Source organism: Alternaria dauci, chromosome 6 (assembly GCF_042100115.1).
Source record: "Alternaria dauci strain A2016 chromosome 6, whole genome shotgun sequence".
NCBI classification, from domain to species: Eukaryota; Fungi; Ascomycota; class Dothideomycetes; order Pleosporales; family Pleosporaceae; genus Alternaria; species Alternaria dauci.
In genome coordinates, this window is record NC_091277.1 from 319,913 (window position 1) to 338,319 (window position 18,407).

The 18,407-nt window shown below is 49.7% G+C and overlaps 3 protein-coding genes across 3 annotated transcripts; all 3 read left to right on the forward strand.

The window, feature by feature from the left end:
* Nucleotides 1–1,358: 1,358 nt before the first annotated feature.
* On the forward strand, nucleotides 1,359–2,015 carry ACET3X_006454 (uncharacterized protein; the record flags this gene model as incomplete). The annotated part of the gene is made up of 3 exons (XM_069453430.1): nucleotides 1,359–1,382; nucleotides 1,437–1,758; nucleotides 1,822–2,015. The coding sequence occupies 3 exons, from the start codon at nucleotides 1,359–1,361 to the stop codon at nucleotides 2,013–2,015; spliced, it is 540 nt and encodes a 179-aa protein (XP_069305222.1).
* A 6,224-nt stretch (nucleotides 2,016–8,239) lies between these two features.
* ACET3X_006455 (uncharacterized protein) lies at nucleotides 8,240–9,774 on the forward strand (the record flags this gene model as incomplete). The annotated part of the gene is made up of 4 exons (XM_069453438.1): nucleotides 8,240–8,558; nucleotides 8,638–9,142; nucleotides 9,215–9,535; nucleotides 9,609–9,774. 4 exons carry the CDS (start codon nucleotides 8,240–8,242, stop codon nucleotides 9,772–9,774), a joined length of 1,311 nt encoding a protein of 436 aa, XP_069305223.1.
* A 1,070-nt stretch (nucleotides 9,775–10,844) lies between these two features.
* Nucleotides 10,845–12,563, forward strand: ACET3X_006456 (uncharacterized protein; the record flags this gene model as incomplete). Its single annotated transcript, XM_069453439.1, has 1 exon — nucleotides 10,845–12,563. One exon carries the CDS (start codon nucleotides 10,845–10,847, stop codon nucleotides 12,561–12,563), a length of 1,719 nt encoding a protein of 572 aa, XP_069305224.1.
* Between the last annotated feature and the right edge of the window lie 5,844 nt (nucleotides 12,564–18,407).

Here is an 18,407-nt window from a genome sequence, read left to right on the forward strand (position 1 = left end):
CGGCAAGAGCAACCGGACTGAAATCATTCCCAATGAACACTATGCTTGGATCTGAGTCATGGCTCTCAAACTACCGGAAACAGCTACCTACAAGCACCATGTGCTGTTCAATCAGCGCAGGAGTCTTGAAACCCGTCCAGGCCATTTGGATGTTTTGCAAGGAGACGTAACATTTCTTGCTTCACTCTGAACAAATCAGTGTTGGGCGAGCATTCAACGTCATGAACTTACTCGTCACGAAGGTAAGCTCGATGCTCGTGCAACCCAGCATTGATGATATCATCCCGCCTGTCTTTGTCAGCTAGTCGATTCTATCATCATGGCGACAGGCATGCTTACATGGCATAGAGTGCATTGCGATCGTCAAAGTCTTCGACGGGCTCCGAAGGCTGGATCACGAGACTATATAAGCAGACTATCGATGGGCGCATGCGTCGCATTCATCCAGTGCACGGCTAGCTATGCTTGTGGTAGTTTCATTTCGCGCTAGAATATCTCCTGACCGCTCATAGGCCCACATAGCGCCGTACCCTGCTTGTGATGTTCCCCGCGGACAGGCTGCATATGGGGGCCACGGCTGCACGGGGGGAGGTCGGCAACGTAAACAAGGTTCCCGCTGCACAGCCCCCGCCTTGTTTTGCATCGACTCGAACTCCTTCGTTGGTACACCCAAGAAGGTCTTTGGGTTGTTGTGGGTAGCATGGTTACTATGCAGCGATGGCAGTGAGTTTCTTGATGTCAGCAATGGAACCATCGACTGATTGAGATTCCTGCAGTATGATCTTCCAACCCGTCAGCGCTCGAAATACGTCGAAGCAGATGTTCTCCCTTCCCTCTCCGAGGCTCCTACACTCTCTCCCACCGAGCAGACGCCGACGTTCGGCCACCAAGAAACGCCAGCGGGCGATGTTCGCAAAGGAACCTCCTTCTTTACCCGCAGCTTCAGGTCTGCACGGCCACAAGCAAGCGACAAAGATGGAACAATAGGGCCGCTCGGTCTGAGGTCTTTATTCTGTGCACCGGAACCTCTGGTAGACCTTGTCTTTGTACATGGTCTACGAGGTGGTTCCATCAAGACATGGCGTTTTGGAGACGATGATCAGCTCTTCTGGCCTCAACACTGGCTCTCGGAAGAGATCGAGTTTGCCAATACGTCTATACACAGTTTCGGGTATGACAGCGACTGGGGTAGCACGAAGCCCAGTATCCTCAATGTGCATGATTTTGGGCAATCATTATACGAAGAACTTCGCACGTCACCTTTGTTAAAACGCAGTTCAAAGGTTGGGTGATGTTGTATCCATTTTGGGACTTGCTGACTAGACCAGAACAGCCCAATCATACTGGTTGGACACTCAATGGGTGGTCTGGTTATCAAGAAAGTGAGTCTGAAGTGGAAATGCTGATGATCAGTGTTGACTTTGTGCGTTCGTTAGGCGTACATCCTCGCCCAGGATGATCAGAAACATCCTGAACTAGCCCACCGCATCCGGTGCATCTTCTTCCTCGCCACACCGCATCGAGGCTCAGACTACGCAGCAGTACTGAACAACGTCCTAAAGTATTGCGGAGTGACTGGTCTCACTTCATCGAGAGAGTATATCCAGGACATCTCCACAGGATCTGCCTCGACACAGCTCATCAACAGCGATTTTGCACGGCATGCAAAAGACTTAATGGTATACTCATTCTGTGAGACTTTGCCGACTATTGGTGGGTCGTCTGGATTGATCGTTGAAAAAGCTTCGGCGGTCTTAGGTACGCATGTGCCGTCTGGTGACATTATTGGTAGAAGTATCATCATGTGACTAATTTATGCAGGTCTATATCCTGAGAATGAGCATATCCAATACCTACGTGCGAATCATCGCGAGATATGCAAATTTCGAAGCAGGCAAGATTCAAATTACATCATTTTGAGAAATGCGCTCGCAACTGCGGTCGAAGATCTTATACGGACCGGTAATAATATCAAGAGAACTGGTGTTGTGTACAAAGCTGACATATATCGATAGTTACCACAACGAATGACCGGTCGACAAGAGACCAGATGCGAGACGTCGAGGATCTTCTCCGTGTTCAGTATGTACCAGATGAACATCATGACAAGCTCGAAGGATCTTGTCAGTGGATAGAGGAAAGGGAAGATTTTCAAACCTGGGTTAAAGCCGAGCACAGAGATGAAACGGCCCGGATACACCGTCCGTCAATCTTCTGGGTTCAAGCACAGCCTGGAGCTGGGAAGACAGTACTCGCGACGCATATCATTTCACAACTTGTGCATTTTCGCCTGCCACATGCGTCACATTTCTTCCACTTGGGAAAAAAGTCGACGCATTCACTAGCGGGCCTACTACAATCGCTCGCGCTCCAGATGGCAAAGGCTAATGAGGAGATACGAGGAAAGCTCGCCGAGATCCACGCCACTACTCCCTCGTTTGACCAAGATAGTGCCCACGCCATCTGGCACAAGATATATCTTGGAGGTATATTTCAGGTATGCTGTCCACTTATCAGCGCTTCTCCAAACGGAAGTGACTGACGTTAGTGTACCAGGTCTCCATCTCTTCGCCCCAGTTTTGGGTGATTGATGCAGTTGACGAGGAGGACGAGCGTGAAGATCTCGCTCGACAGATATTGGCCAAGTCGGGAACTTCCTTTCTGTGGGTTCGATTAGTCATGGACGAACTCGAGGGTGTCTATGGTTATGACAGCATAACGCAAGTGCTCCATGGGATACCCGAGGGTATGTTGCAGTATTATGCTCGGGCGGTGACAGACATGAGTCAGAAAAAGAGGGAGCAGCACGTTGCCAAAGCAATACTTTCATGGGTAATGTTGGCCACGCGACCGCTGTCTGTCTCCGAACTCTCTCATGCTTTGCAGCTCGACATCAACGTTCATCTGCCTAGTGCGAAATCGGCCATCGAGGGTCTCTGTGGGCAGCTCGTGACCGTCGACGTTCACAGTAGCTTGGTTCAGCCGGTTCATTCCACAGCCAGGGAGTTTATCTTGTCTCAAGAAGCAGGAGACTTCCAGGTATCGAAGACATGTGGACATGAGAAAATTGCATTGACCTGTCTCCGGCTTCTCACTAGTCCGGACATGCAACCACCTCGACATCGACGCTTGCTACTCCAGAAGCGAACCAAAGCATCGACATCGGTCTTATTAGACTATGCCGTTACGCAATTTTCGGAACATGTAGTTGACGCATCAACTGAAAGCGATGAGCTTCTTCTGGCACTGCACAAATTCTTGACATCAACCGTTCTAACATGGATCGAAAAGATCATGGCCGAGAAAGAAGTCTACCGCTTGTTCCGAACAGCTAGGAATCTGAAAGCATATCTAGGTCGAAGGGCAAAATATCACTCACCACTGAACCGTCATGTCAGTACCGTCGCCGCATGGGCTACGGATCTTACCCAGATTGTCTCAAGCTTCAGTCGCGCCCTACTTAGAAGTCCCAATTCGGTGTACTTCCTCATTCCTCCGCTTTGCCCAACACAATCCGCGATGTTTCAACAATTTGGCAAGTCAAATGATGGGTTGACTCTGTCAGGATATCTTCGATCAGACTGGAGTGATTGCGTCGCTAGCATTCGCTTCGAGGAAGACATAGCTGCTGCGGTGGGATGTGGCAACAGTCTTATTGTCGTTGGGATGGAATCTGGTGCTCTCAACATGTATAACTCTCGAAGCTACCAGAAAGAGATGACCATTGTCACAACCTTCCCAGTAGACAAAGTTCACTTCGATATGTCGGGGTCTTTCGTGGTTGCGTCCGGTCGAAAGTTTCTTGGTCTCTGGGACACCAATGGTACTATGCGATGGAAGGTACGGCTTCGACATCGCTGCATACTCCTGAGATCTTCACAGGATACTCTAATAGGGATTACGCCACAGGGCCGCTCTTACCAATGGAACATCGACACCGGCGCACTTATGCACGAGCAGACCTACACATATAACGGCCCAGCATCCGACACTTTCACCGAGGATAGGGTCGGAAAAGCGCCCTTTGCAGCATCACTATCGCCAGGTTTTGAGTTGCTTGCTCTGGCTTACCGGAACAGTCCCGTCTGCATCTTTGATTGCACCAGTGGTGATCTCATTGGTTGGGCAATTGATGAGAACAACCGAGCTGCCGAACAAATTCTCTTCAACCCAAATCCGGCCGTGGATCTTCTACTTGTCGCATACAACGAGTCTCACCTTGCTCTGTACGACTCATGGTCTGGACAATTGGTAGAGAGCGCCGAGGCAGAAAGTTATGTCATCCTCAACTCGATTACCTGCTCGCCTGACGGTCGAACCTTTGCATCCGTAGACATTCGAGGCCATTTGAGAATATGGGATTTTGAGTCGCTCACGCTACTCTATCATGTCCTGGCCCCGAACAACTCTTTCAATCTACTGCACTTCACACCCGACGGACTTGGCCTTCTTCATGTGGTAGGCCATGAGCTCAAGGTGTGGGCGCCTTCCGCACTAGTTCGGCGGACGATAGAGGAGGAGGCTAGCTTCAGTGATCAAAGTCCCGTTCTTCCGGTAACCGAAGGCCAATTCGACAAGTTTCAGGCATCAAAGATCAGGACCTTGATCGCACATCCATTGCTGCCGATCTTCTTTGCTGGCAATCACAATGGAGATGTGATAGTGTACCAGTCCAGCGGCGACTACCAGCCTTCGACTCTTTACACGCATAGTGGACATATCATCCGGTGCCTTACCTCAAGCAGGCATAATGTTATTGCTTCTGCAGATATTCATGCGAACTTACAGGTTCGTTACTTCGAACTATCAGATTCCAGGCCATTGCAGGTAGAGAACTGCTTGATCGACACAAAATTGAGCTCTCCGGTCACTCAGCTTGTGTTCGATGTCTCCGGGATGTACCTACTGGTATCAACCATCAGTTCAAACTATGTCTACAGTATCGAAAAGAGGGTCTGTATTGGAGTACAGAACTCTTTGACTTACGGTCGAACCGCCAATTACTGGTTTGTTGCGATGGAACAGGATTATCGCGACCATTTTCTCCTCTTCGCCAACGGAACGCTGACGGCTTACTCGGTCCGAGACTTCCCTGCGACTTCAAGAAACATCTGCGGGACATCAAATGCTTTCGCAGGAGCTAATATCAAATCCATCACGGCTCTGCCAGGAACTTCATCCGTTGTTGTTGATATACAGCATGCGCAATCACACGTCATGTCGAGCTCTGTCCTCACGCTTCCACAATGGACTGAAACAGTATCCGATGCCAGAATCACCTCCATCCCGACGCAGTTATGCAGTCAAGTTCTTGGTGCTAGTGCAGCAAATAAGCGTGTATTTTTCATGCATCGAAAATCGTGGGTTTGCTCCGCCGACATAAGAGAGCTTGGGGCGGAACAGTACTTAGAACACTTTTTTGTTCCTGAAGAGTACAATTCTCTGAACGGCGATGTAGATAGTGCGATACGTCCTGTCCAGACTCGCGATGGAGCTTTCGCCTTTTGCATGTATGATAAGGTCGTAGTGATTAAAGGAGGATTGAAGTTCCAGGTGCGTAGACTTCGTGCATAAGTTAGTCATATACCATCCATCAAGAGATAGTCTGTTCGCACATTCTTCATCCAGACGAGAGCATCGTGGCTTTATTACATATTCTACTGAAACCCATTTGCTTCGTCTGAAGCTTGTCTTTAACGCCCCTAGCTTTTTAATTCCATCGAATGGGGCCATGCCTGGTTTAGTCCTAGGTTTGTGCCGAATGAAGAACTGTAAGGGCCAAAATATGCATGCAATGAATTTGCCACAGCGATGTATGGATAGTTGTATGTATGGGGAAAATAGTCCTTAGAGTCCAGTGGTCTTGTTGGGAAGAGTTGGCACCTAGGTTCGGATATATACTTCGTAATATGACTTTGCCTCACTTAACGCGATCCGAGAAGCTAATATCTACTGCTTCCTTTAACACTTTACCTTACCGAGTGGCATCTCAAGTCACCAATACTCGCTTGAAGGTAGTCCGTACCCGCCTGAATGTGTACGAAGCATCATCTAGGAGTCCGTCCTCTCCATTGGAATTTGTACATCCGTGATGCTATAACGATTGACCAGCCCTTAGATGGGGTTTATATTGATCATTCGCAGTTTCGGGAGCGGGTGCCAAAGGTAGAGCGTATCAAGCCGCTTTTACTATTTGGTCGTCAAAGCGCCCATGTGTAGTCCTACTGGTGGCGTCTTCAGTTGGCCCGGCTGTCAATGATAGCCAGGTCCGTGGTCGAAATCAAGGTCGTTTTGGACTGCATTGAATCCACAGTGTAAGAGCCGCAAGGACTACAGCAGGCACACCGACCCCGATTCCAATTTTTGCCTCGGTCGACAGTCCCTCTTCTGGCTCATCTGCCGACGGTGTGTTCGTCGCTGTTGCTGTCTCCGAAGGCGGACTCGATGTTTGTGTACCAGTGGATGTGATGACTCGTGTTTGCAACGACGTTGGGACCGGACTGCTAGATGGCACATCTGCTGATGACGTTATCGTGTCCGGAATCGGCCCTGACTCTGACTGTAAGATCTCCGTCCCGTCTTCGTTCAAAAATATCCCGGAGTAACTATTACAACACGCAGCATTGGAATCGCCGCAACAGAAACTGCCATCGTTACAGCGCGTGACGTGTGTGTATCCTGGTTGAACGACCTAGCGCTCACTGTTAACGACTGGCGGCAGAAAGTTTGCACAACGATGCGTACCGCAAGCGTCCCACAGCGGACTACATCCACTGCCCTCCTCGTCCCAATCTTGACTCGTGCATCCAATGACGAAGTACTTTCCTGTCCAGTAGTTACTGTAACAGGCACCTTGGATGCAGACGTCGTCCGCATAACCATCGGTTCGATCGAGGTAGCAACACATGTAGGACCCGGGACAGGGCTGCGCGGAGGTGTCTTCAGTTCCATCCCCTGTGTAGCAAGTACTGCGGGCAGCAAATGCGCGAGCTAACAAGAGCGCGAAAGCGATAAAGGGTAGAAGTGGTACGGAGTGTTGATGTGCCATGTTGTCAGGAAGAAAGTGTGGAAGGAAACGGCCAGACGAAAAAGTGCATGCCTAGGTGCGTCGCGTCCAAGGAAGAGTCGAAAGTCGTAGGGAAAGCATGCAGTATTATTCTACTGATGCCTTGCGCGTGTGGGTGTTCATGGCTTCTCGCGTACTGCGCCTCGTCGATTTGTGAGAACCTTCTCGACATGTCGGCGCATGTACTTCCCCCTTTATTCAACGATGCGGCCAAGCTAGGCTGAGTTGTGTCATGTTGAACTGATGTGGCTAGTCGACGTGTTGTTGTGTGGTGGCTTGGGTCGAGCTGAGAACAGCCGCGGGTCTTCGGCCCCCGCTCTCCAACCCGCGCGGAGCTGTCGACACGTCTGAACCTTTTACCGCACCAACAGTCGCTTTCCATCTCTACAGTCGCAAAGCATGACGCAGCATTCACCCAAGGTAGCATCAGCCGTTTCGAAAAAGAAGGGAAAGTGCTGCGGCGGCTGCGCCCGTCGGTGAAGTGAGAAGCTAATTAGATGGAGGATCATACCCAGCCACCACCACCAGAGGTCTACATGTCATCAGCGACAAAACAATAACTCGGATTCTGCTTGACGTATGCGCCAGCGTGTTTGCACTTACTTTGGGTTTCTCACATCGTTGCAATACTGTTACTCATGCGATGCACGTCAGTTCAAGAGTAGGAATACCTTGAAAGTCTTCCCTATCGTTTGCGTTATCTACCCCGCCCAGAGAGCCACAGAGGGCTGGCTGGACCTATACATCCACACAACAAGGGGGTTCAACGCGCTTACTTTTACTCTGGCTCATCTCAGTTCCCACATTCTCTCTGATGAACGACCTATGCAAGCTATTAGAATATTCAACGCGCGGAAACCGCTGCAATTGAGACCCGCCGTGGAGTCTCAAGGATCAAACGAATCACGTCAGCACCAGGGTCGATGATGCGCTTCACACCAAGCCGCGGGGAACTAACAGCTCATACTCTCACCCGATTTCGCGTGTTGCCACAAAATAGAAGACCGGATATGTTTCCGGGTCACCGCGCCGGAATATTAAATAGGAGAAAACGGTCTCTGGAAACGAGGCTTCGCGCAACAGAAGCGCACTGAATCGGATACTCAAAAACTAGTTCGGAGGCCTGTTCACCAAGACCATATTTCCATCAATTTACATCATTCGAAAGCAACTATGGCTACCACTGTCACTGCCACTGCCACTGCCGCGCCTCCAGCGCTCGGGCTGGTCTCCAACATTACACCTGCACCCCAACCACCACCAGGCCAGCCAGACATTTCCTATCATCCCGACTGGGACATGTATCAAGCTCGTGTAGCACGTCGCACTCAGACTGAGAATCTCCCCAAAACCCTTCCAGAAGGGTTCCCCAAGGAGATAAAGGGCGACTTAGTTTGGGAGGGAGAGACCGTTGCCCAAACATACAATTGGACTTACGTCTTCTCCGCCGACCAACTAGCGGAGATAGACAATGCAGTCACCCATTTCAAATGTAAGGCCCTTGCTACGCCAATCCCCTTTGTGTGGCGGATATCTACTTGTTGCAACTGGCTGACGAATCGACCCAATAGCCCTGAAGCTCGACTTTGGCTACATAACGCAAGAGACGTTTCCGCTTCCTACTCTGCATGCAGAGCTGCGCCGTCTCTCTCATGAGCTGCATTTTGGCCACGGCTTCTTTGTCCTTCGTGGCTTGGATGTCGATAAGTATACACGGGAGGAGAATATCATCATCTACACTGGTATATCCTCGCACATTGCCCCCATTCGAGGTCGTCAGGACGCTTATCTGAACGGAAAGCGTGCGGATGTCGTTTTAGGGCATATCAAGGATATCAGATCTGGACTTGGGAAAGGCGAGAGCAAGGGTCAGATCAAGATTGGTACCCCAGCGTACACGGCTGACAGGCAGGTCTTCCATACTGATTCAGGCGATATTGTCTCGCTCTTCGCGCTTTCAACGGCGGCAGAAGGAGGCGCTAGTCGTCTTGCCAGCACGTGGCGTGTTTACAATCACCTGGCCGCAACAAGACCCGACCTTATTCACACATTGAGTGGAGACTGGGAAGCAGAGGTGTATGTTCCCCAATGTTCAGAACGAGCACAGTAAAGTTTGAAAGTCGCTGATATATCCCTCTTCGTTACCAGCTTAACCAAACCCGTGGACGAAAAGAAACAAGTCACGAAGCAGCCTTTAATTTACTACCAGCCGGCCAGCGCTGATGGTAAGACCCCAGAAAGGATCTTTCTCCAGTACGCCAGGCGTTATTATGTTGGTTTTGGGGCGCTTCCGCGCAGCAGCGAGTTGCCACCAATTACCGAAGCCCAGGCAGAAGCGCTCGATGCCCTACATTTCTTGGGCGAGCGTTTCAGTGTTTCGACCAACTTCGAGAAGGGCGACATTCAGTATGTCAACAACGTAGCCATATTCCATGCGCGTGACGCCTTCACTGATGAGGGCGACAAGACGTAAGTTTTTTCCGGATATCAGAAAACCATCGAGTCAAACAAGATCAGATGACTAACTACACTGGAACCACAGGAGACATCTGTTACGACTGTGGCTGCGTGACCCTGAGAACGCATGGGAGACTCCGGTTCCGCTCACTGCCAGGTGGGATCGTGTATATAAAGATGTGACACCAGAGCTGCAGGCTTTCCCGCTCGAACCGTTCGCTCGCAGCGAAAGCACAGCAAGTACGAAATGAGCGAACAGCAATCTGATCCATAATTGGCTTGATTCATAACGGATACATCGATTTGGTGCCCCCAGGCTAGAGTCACTCGCGAACATCATGCATGACCATGAAGGGATGGCATCACAGCCACCATCACAAGCACTTCCGTCTCAGCTATCAGAATACGACATCTGCATCCCGTAACATTGGATTTTTCCATCAGAGTGCACAAGTTGAATCGCGAAGTACAGCTTCAAACTAGGCTCCTTGAATGATGTACTTCATAAACCGATCCGCGGATTGAGAGCGAAGAACTGTAAACTATCCTCTTCACTACCTCGAGCTAACATGATCAGGATTGATGTGACCCTGCCAAACCCGGGAGTAAGGTAGAAGTGGGTTTTACGAGGACCCCACGTCCAGCGACCAGGGCTAGTAACGTGATGCAAGCGTGGGCTCCTATCACGGCTGTTGTGCGGAGCTTCTGCGTGCCAGGATGAGGCATTAGCGTTGATGATGCAAGTGTGTCGATATATCGCGAAACGACCCACCAACGCTTCGGCTTGAGACTGTTGCTTCGAATCGAGCTGGCAAAACTTGAGAAAGGTTCAGTGTGCGACTGTCGGAGAGCAAGGGTGTATTGCAGATGGTCAGAGCAGATAAGGGCTGCGTTCTTCGGTGGTCTAAGAGCCTTGGCTGCATTGTCCGCCAGTCCATCATGGGCGCTTACATGACGTGCTTCTGGGCATGGTTCACTTCTGGAAGGTAGAAGACAATTCCCAGCGTGGCATACCACTCGCTACTTCATGGAGGGCATTGCAACGGCGATTGTGCCATTATCCAGGCTGGTCACGACTCTTGCATGGACAAGGTAACAGGGCCGTCTACCCTCAACCGTTTCCTTTCTTGGATTCTTGCCATGGTACATGAATCTTGTTCTCACAGCACGTCATTCCAGACGACCCACGCCCCGATAAACGTACCGTCCCTCACATTCTTATTCATATGGCAGGACAAGACCTTGGGACCGAGATTCGTTAGGCACCTGATATCACTCGGACTCTACCGCTCTCTCGACCAGATCCCTAGACGACAACAACATGGGATTACTCTCCAAGATCGGACCGCAGACGACCACAAGCCAGGTGACTCCCGACAACAATAGCTCGGACAGCGAGCTATCCGTTATCCATGACGGAAATCTAGCCTACGTCCATCAGAAGGCAGGAAATGGCGCGTCCGGCTATCAGGAAGCTGTAGGGGCGCCTGTAGAGACGCATTCACCACTGGGCTACCACGTCAACTGGCTTACGATCATCTTTCTCAACGTCAACCACATGATCGGCACCGGTATCTTCTCTACGCCAGCTACGATTCTTCGTCTGACAGGTTCCGTGGGCCTGGCTCTGATCTACTGGGTTATCGGTTTCATCCTAGCCGCCGCCGGCCTCGGCGTATATCTGGAATTCACCAGCTTCTTCCCCAATCGAAGCGGTTCGGAGGTCGTGTGGCTCGAACAGAGTTATCCTAGACCTAAGCACTTCTTCCCGGTAACTTTTGCCGTCCAATCCGTCCTCCTATCTTTCAGCAGCAGCAACGCTGTCGTATTATCCAACTATCTGTGGCGTATCGTTGGACGCGCGCCGGATCCATGGGAGCTCAAGGGTGTCGCTATTGCTGCATACACGTTTGCCGTCATTTGTGTGGTAGCACACAACAGGTACTCTTTATGGGCGATCAATGGAATCGGAGCTTTGAAGTTATTACTTCTTGTCTTCATCTCGATCTCCGGCTTTGTCATCCTTGGAGGTCATGCGCCCCGTGTGGAAAACCCCGGCATCAACTTCAAAAATGGCAACGGCATGAGCGGAACGACTTCCAGCGGATATAACCTCTCACAAGCCATGGTTAACATCACCTTCGCCTTCTCTGGGTGGCAAAATGCCTTCAATATGGCCAACGAGATCAAGAATCCTATGCCGACTCTCAAGAAGAACGCTACCGCGTCGCTGTTGATCGTGTTTATCCTCTACTTCCTCTGCAATATTGCCTATTTTGCCGCCGTTCCCAAAGAGGTATTCATCAAGTCGAGCGAGCTAGCCGCAGCTGTATTCTTCCGCACCGCTTTCGGATCCGCCGCCGAGTCAGCCCTCAACTTCTGCGTCTTGCTCAGTTCTTTCGGCAACCTGTTAGCCGTTTTGATTGGCCAGTCCAGACAGATCCGCGAGATTGCCCGCCAAGGTGTACTCCCATGGACGGAGTTCTGGGTGTCGACGAAGCCTTTCGGTACACCACTCGGTCCTTATCTTCTGAAATGGGTGTTCACTGTCATTATGATTGTGGCGCCTCCGGCGGGCGACGCATTCCAGTTCGTTGTCTCGCTGAAATCATATCCAGATGCCATATTCCATGTGGCTTTAGGCATGGGACTCATTTTCCTCCGCCGACGTCGCGACCGGTCCGGTACTCCTCGATCCGATTTCAGGGCTTGGTGGGCTGTCGTCATCCTATATCTACTCTCGCAGCTCTATCTACTTGTCATGCCGTGGATTCCTCCAGTGGGTGGTATCAACGCTGGCACTGTTAGCTTTTTCTATGCCACTTACATGATCGTGGGGATCGCGGTGATCGGTATCTGCGGTGCTTATTACTACCTGTGGATGAAGGTACTTCCACGATGGGGTAACTACGTTATCAGGTCACAGGTAGTTAACGTGGACGATAATGGTGCCAATACACATCGACTGGTGCGCGTACCCAATGCTGAGGTAGCTGAGTGGGATGCAAACCATGATGAGCTTGGTCGGGCGATACATTAGGAGCGGACTGGTAGATGTGCGATTATTGGACAGGTTATCATACCTCGAGCACTTGCATGATATTATCCACGATGTAAAGAGTATCGGCTTATAGACAACTGTAATAGTTACACAAGGTAGTCTAACGTTAGTTATGTGAATACTGCCAATTTATTTGTTGCGAGGATACTCTACATGATCACGCACAGCTCGTCCTCTCAGACACAAGTGCCTTGCGCCATCGACGAAGTGTTCGTATGTCATGTTCACTCAATCGATAGTTTCCATCTGCATAGTAACTGTTCCTCAAAACAGCTTCCTCGAGCAAATGGACAAGCTCGCTCCCCAATTCGTAGTCAGTCTCGGAGAGTACGAACAAGCAAAACCTGGGACTACTATTAGGCCACAAGGAGGAACGAATAGCAATCAGAGAGTCTCCAGTTCTTGTGTCCTTTTCCCATGGTACGGATGCGCATTGGTTATGACTGTGTAAGACGGATGTAGTCCAAAAAAGTCCACTGTCAAGACCGACACGGCGTACACATAGAACATCGTGACTTCTTCCAGCTGCAAGTCCACTGAAAATACTTGATGTGTCCTCTGGGAAATCACTGTCTTCTGACAACACCCAGCCAAGACCCCGCTCTCCTAATTTTGGCTGCAGAATCAAATCCGTGGATCGTAGAGCAAGGCACACCGAGTCTCTACTATGGATATTACGAACTTGCAACATGACCGGCATGAAGTTCTCCACGTTGCTCTCACTTGACGTATGAAGTTGCTCTGCTTCCCATACGATGCAGTGCAATACTCGCTTGATTTGCCATGAAGATTCATCACAGTACGTCTGGAAGTAGAACGTCGCTCGCACAGTACGTGCCGTTCCAAGGTCCCATGTCGGTCGAACGCGCGTTCCCCAGATAGATGCGACATCATCTAACTGTTCCCTGGATATGCTGATTGAGTTATCTTCTGAGACTGCTTTTAATATCGAATTTGCGTTTGACAACCTGTTCTCACCCCGAAAAGTAGCAGCTGCGCTTTGTCTGTAATACTGAAATTCGAACTGTACGATGTTGGCATGGCGAATGCTGCCAAAAGTAGTCCAGGAAGGGGAGTCCGGGCGACCGACTGCCCAGCGAAGGAATGGATGAGACTTTGCGTCCGGTAGAATCACTGATTCTATGACTTGCTGCTGCTGAGATCGATTGTATTCAGCCATGATCCCATCGACCTGTGTATCGTCTGGATCTTGCGATGCTGGCGCTGAGCTTGAGGTGGGACAAAGCGAAACGGAATGGCGGAATCGACCGGTGGATACTGGGGTAATATCACGAAAGCTAGTCGTTGAACTCATGATGAGCTCCCTGATGGCCGTGCGATATACATCCCGCGCCCATGACCAGATGTAATCAACGATTAGTAGAAGTTGCAGTGCTCCGTCTTGTGACTGTATCGTCCCTTGCCATAAATCGTAGATTCTCTGCAGAGATTGGCGAAATCAGCTCATAAGTCCGACTTGGTTGAGAAATAGAACTCACTACTTTATCTTGATCCAAAGTGCCGGCATGTAGCCGCCATTGTTCACCTTGATATGCGAAAAACCAGACTAAGCATGGCTCGGAGGATGTATCGCGACTATCTATGTCAGACTGAGCCTTCAAAAAACGTCGGACAGGAAAGGCGGTCTGGTACTGGATCGATCGAAAACCGGGCGCGTCTTTCTCCTTCTTTGCTTCTATAACGAGAAACGGTAGAAATAGATGTCGTCTCCATTTTGCTGGAAAATGGGTTTGACTCCAATCTATGGATCCTGGAGATCGCAATCCGATTACGGTGTCTGGCTGCATGGAGATCCTTAATCTATCAAGATTGTCTCCAGATGCGTGTGTAATAGGCTCCTCTTTTACCGAGCAAAAGATAGATCCAGATTCTTCGTCACTAGTTCGTTAGCACACAGTCTATAGGATAGATGAGGCTTCTTACTGATCTATCGCCTGTTGTTCAGGCCGCTTACTACTGCAGGCGCAAACTCGTCTCATGTTTCTTTTGGCTTCAAGTTTAATCTGACGATCTACATCGGATGGATTGGCTTCAAAGTCGGACTTTGTCAGTTCGTTATTGCATTTTTCACTTTTTCAAATCAGCCCAGCTGTGTGGAAATTTGGCAGGATCGTAATGTACCATATGACAGGTTTGTCGAATTTGCCGAATATGGGGCCTTCGAGCTCGCGCCATGAAGATTCATTAGGGTTGACATCGTCAAGTAGATGTTTGACTTTGCCACGAAGATCCCTGACGCGTTTCTGGTAGTCCACTTTACGACTAGAAGGAATACACTGGGCTTCTTTGTACTCCTCATAGCGCAAGAACTGCAGTGTGCGTATGACCTTGAAGTAGTTTTCATACTCGCGCGGCCATTCTGATGGAGGCACTGGTCCGTGAAACCGGATGCCGTGGTTGAGGACTTGCTGGCGCAAGTCTGCCGGCGATAACTGATCTTTCTTCGGTGGCATTAGCGATGTTGGAGCGATTCTTCTCACGGCTGTATGGCAGGTGGAAGAATGATACTTTTGTCACAAGATGATTCATTTGGTAGCCGACAAACTAGTCGAGGTCAAAGTGGCTGAGCTGAGCGTGTCAAAGCCTGGTGAACCCCTGCATAAAGATTCTCGGTTGCTTAGATGTTGTCTCACCCAGGCGCTCAGGCTTTCCTGACGAGGCTGAGCCCATATACGCTCGTCAGCGCCAATACTTCCATGATTTTGGGAACCTGTTTGGGCAGCTCCACGAACACGTGAAACGCGTCTTTTCACATTGTGAACAGTGCTCATTTCTCCCGCTCGTGTGGTATTGTTACAACCTTACTTTACTGCGCGGCCGGCGTTGGTCAGACGGGGCGCGAGCAGATGTACTCATTGTTCTCCATCGTTTGTGCACAATAAATTAATGTATGCGTCGAGATCTACAGGAGCCTAGCAAGAGCCCCTACTCTTTCAAAACACCACCTAGAACGAGTCCCATCGTTGGCACAGAATACGTCATAATAACGGTGCAAAATGGAGATGATCAACACAATGATTGACGCTTCAGGCTGCAGCAGCTCTATCTGGGTACTGCTTCTTTCCTTATCGTAGGCCTCCCATACCGTATGAGCGCTGCCTCAGAACCAAGATGTTGCATCAGAAAATCCAATCAGAACCTGGCTAATCGTTGAATTCATGCAAGTACAAGGATTCCCAAGCCGGTCGTTGACTCAGGCGGCGCGATCCTTCAAGCGGCACAGTTGTTGAGGTGGCGTAGTCGTTGCGGCGGCTCAGCCGCCAACCAGCATGCCGCGGAAAGACGGAACCCCGCTGATAGCGATTGCCAGAAGGATGGGGACTAAGCTGGAGGCTTTGCAAACTGTCACGCAACTTCACCAACAGGCTGCGGTAGGGAAAAAGTCCACGATTGTACAGAGCTGCCTTTAAGTCTCCTGATGGAGATACCTAAGTATTGTTTTACAGGAATCGTTGGCTGTGCTTTGAGGAACAGTTAATTATGTGGAAGTAGGGAAAAGGTCAGTACCCTCTTATTCTTCTTTACAAGCTGTCTAGAAGCGATACGTAATCAATACCATATATGACTCCAGCGACCTCCCGAATGCATGTCTTGTATCAGTGAAGTACCAATGCTTTCACCACGTACTCTGGACTCGGACTGGTCGATGTATCCTTTGCAAATCCGCAATACTCAACCATCGTCTTCTTCTTGGAGTATGCGCGTAAGCCCGGAAGGAGAGGTAACCTGACTACATTCGCGTCGCCTGTCTGGCTTGAGTTGATCGCTTTCATCTCGGCTTCGCTAGCCTCTGATCCTGCTACAGGCCATATCAATTCGAAACGACTGGCGCTTAACAAAGACTCCGATCGAATCTCTACTGCCGTTTTGAAGACGGCGCCTAGAGAAGATTGCAGTTTCTTGGTGGCTTTGGGTTTCAAACTTTTGCAGAAAAAAGGTTGGAGTGCACGTGTCAGGCGCTTCGTGAACATTTCGCTCATAGTTGGAATGATGACTTCCTTAAAGCTTTCACTTTCTATGATAGACTGATGGACTGCAAAGTCCAGGTTGCAGAGACTTTCGTAACCGCCTATAATGCGTAAGCCCTGTGACTCGAGAAGGCGGTAGATTCAGACTTACAACAAGCGGCGATGAGGGTGCGGTATGCTTGCAAGAATGGTGTGATGCCCATCACATGCGATTGGAACTCCGCCCCGAATATCCAGCTATAGATAGCAGCTCCCGTGAGAGCTTTTACAAGCTCAAAAGAGGTTGCGGTCGGAAAGGTCCTTGGTGTTGCTTTGGACTTGCAAAGAATATGAGATCCAAAGACGTTGATCAAGAGACCGTCCAAATCGGCGGAAATGCTCAGGAGGTTCTCGATAGGATATTCCTTAGCGCCATTCATAACTAGCACTTCATCGATGTTGCCCTTCAGAATTTGGAACAAACCAATGAATCGATGCGAGTTTGACATAGCATCTGGAGCGTTGCTGAAGGAAAAATATCGTTCGAGAGTCGTTCGATCTTCGAGGCTTCTTTTCTGAATAGTAATTTTTCGAGTGATTTGCTTGAGAACTTTTGTCGTATTTTCCGGTATTTGCCCTAGACGCTCAATCTCTCGCCGCTGATTTTCCAGTATGCGACATTTCTCTTCAGCTTTTTCGTAGTGCTCTTTGTAAAAGGCCAGTTCAGAAGTCATGACTGCGTGAGTAGACTCAGAGACTGCTGCAGATGGACATGAGTCGTCAGAGGTATCATGAATTGGTACACGTGAATGAACTAAGTCATCGCTCGGCTTCGAAGTTCCAAAGATTGATCTCTGTCGCCCAGACGATGATTCATCTGAGATCGAGATTGGCATATCCTTAATCGCCTTCGGAGGAATGGTGGCTTGTGAGCGATTCAACACCCTAGCGTTTTCGATACTTGGAACAAGATTGTCAGATCTTGTTGCTTCATGTCGTGCCGTTCTGCGTTTTCGCTGTTCGAATCAGCATTCCTGGCATACATAACGTTGAGAAAATTACCTTCCGCGTCTTCCTCGCTTTCGATATTGCACTGGCCTTATTGGTCCTTGGTGAATATGCAGTTCGTCTGGAGCTCTCCAGCGATTTTGATGTCACAACGCTTGGAACTCTCTTCTGTTGCTTAAGACCGTCCGAAAGGACTGATCGCGCGCGTCGAGGCCGCAGCGCTTCCTTCGAAGCATCGCTCAAATAAAGAAGGTCTACATGCTTCTTGATTTGTCGTTCACTCTCGCGGTCGACTCCAATCGTGGAACTACCTTGAAGGAGAAGTAAGTCGATCATATGATCGGGGTAGTCTCTTCTGGCTCGTAGCGCCTGCAACAGGTGTTGTTCGATTTCCTTAGTCGTCAACGGGTTTTCTAAGCGCCGCGAAATTCTTGTAAAGATTTCCTCTTTGTATTCCTCAAAGTCGTCGTCCTGCACCGACCTAGTCGTGGGGCCCTTGACAAGAAAATCCAGGATCGCCAAGATCTCGCACAGGATTGGAATCGCCATTTGGACTGGAGGACAATTATTAAGAAATAGTGGTGTATGTAATACCGATGTCCATATGCTAGAGAGTTTTCTTGAGAGATATCGAGGCAGGCTACATGAGCTTTTTGGAAATCTGCCCATTTCTTGCACACTTCCAAGGTTTCAGGGGTTCGGGATGAGTGTGTTTCCAATAGTGGCTAGTGTGCCTTCATGCAGGGTGATGGAAGGATTCCGTCCCTGTTTGCATGAATATCGCCAAGCAGGCAGCAAGCATGACTTTCATTGCGAAACGCGTCCTGTCGCCCTTTTTTTCCGTTTC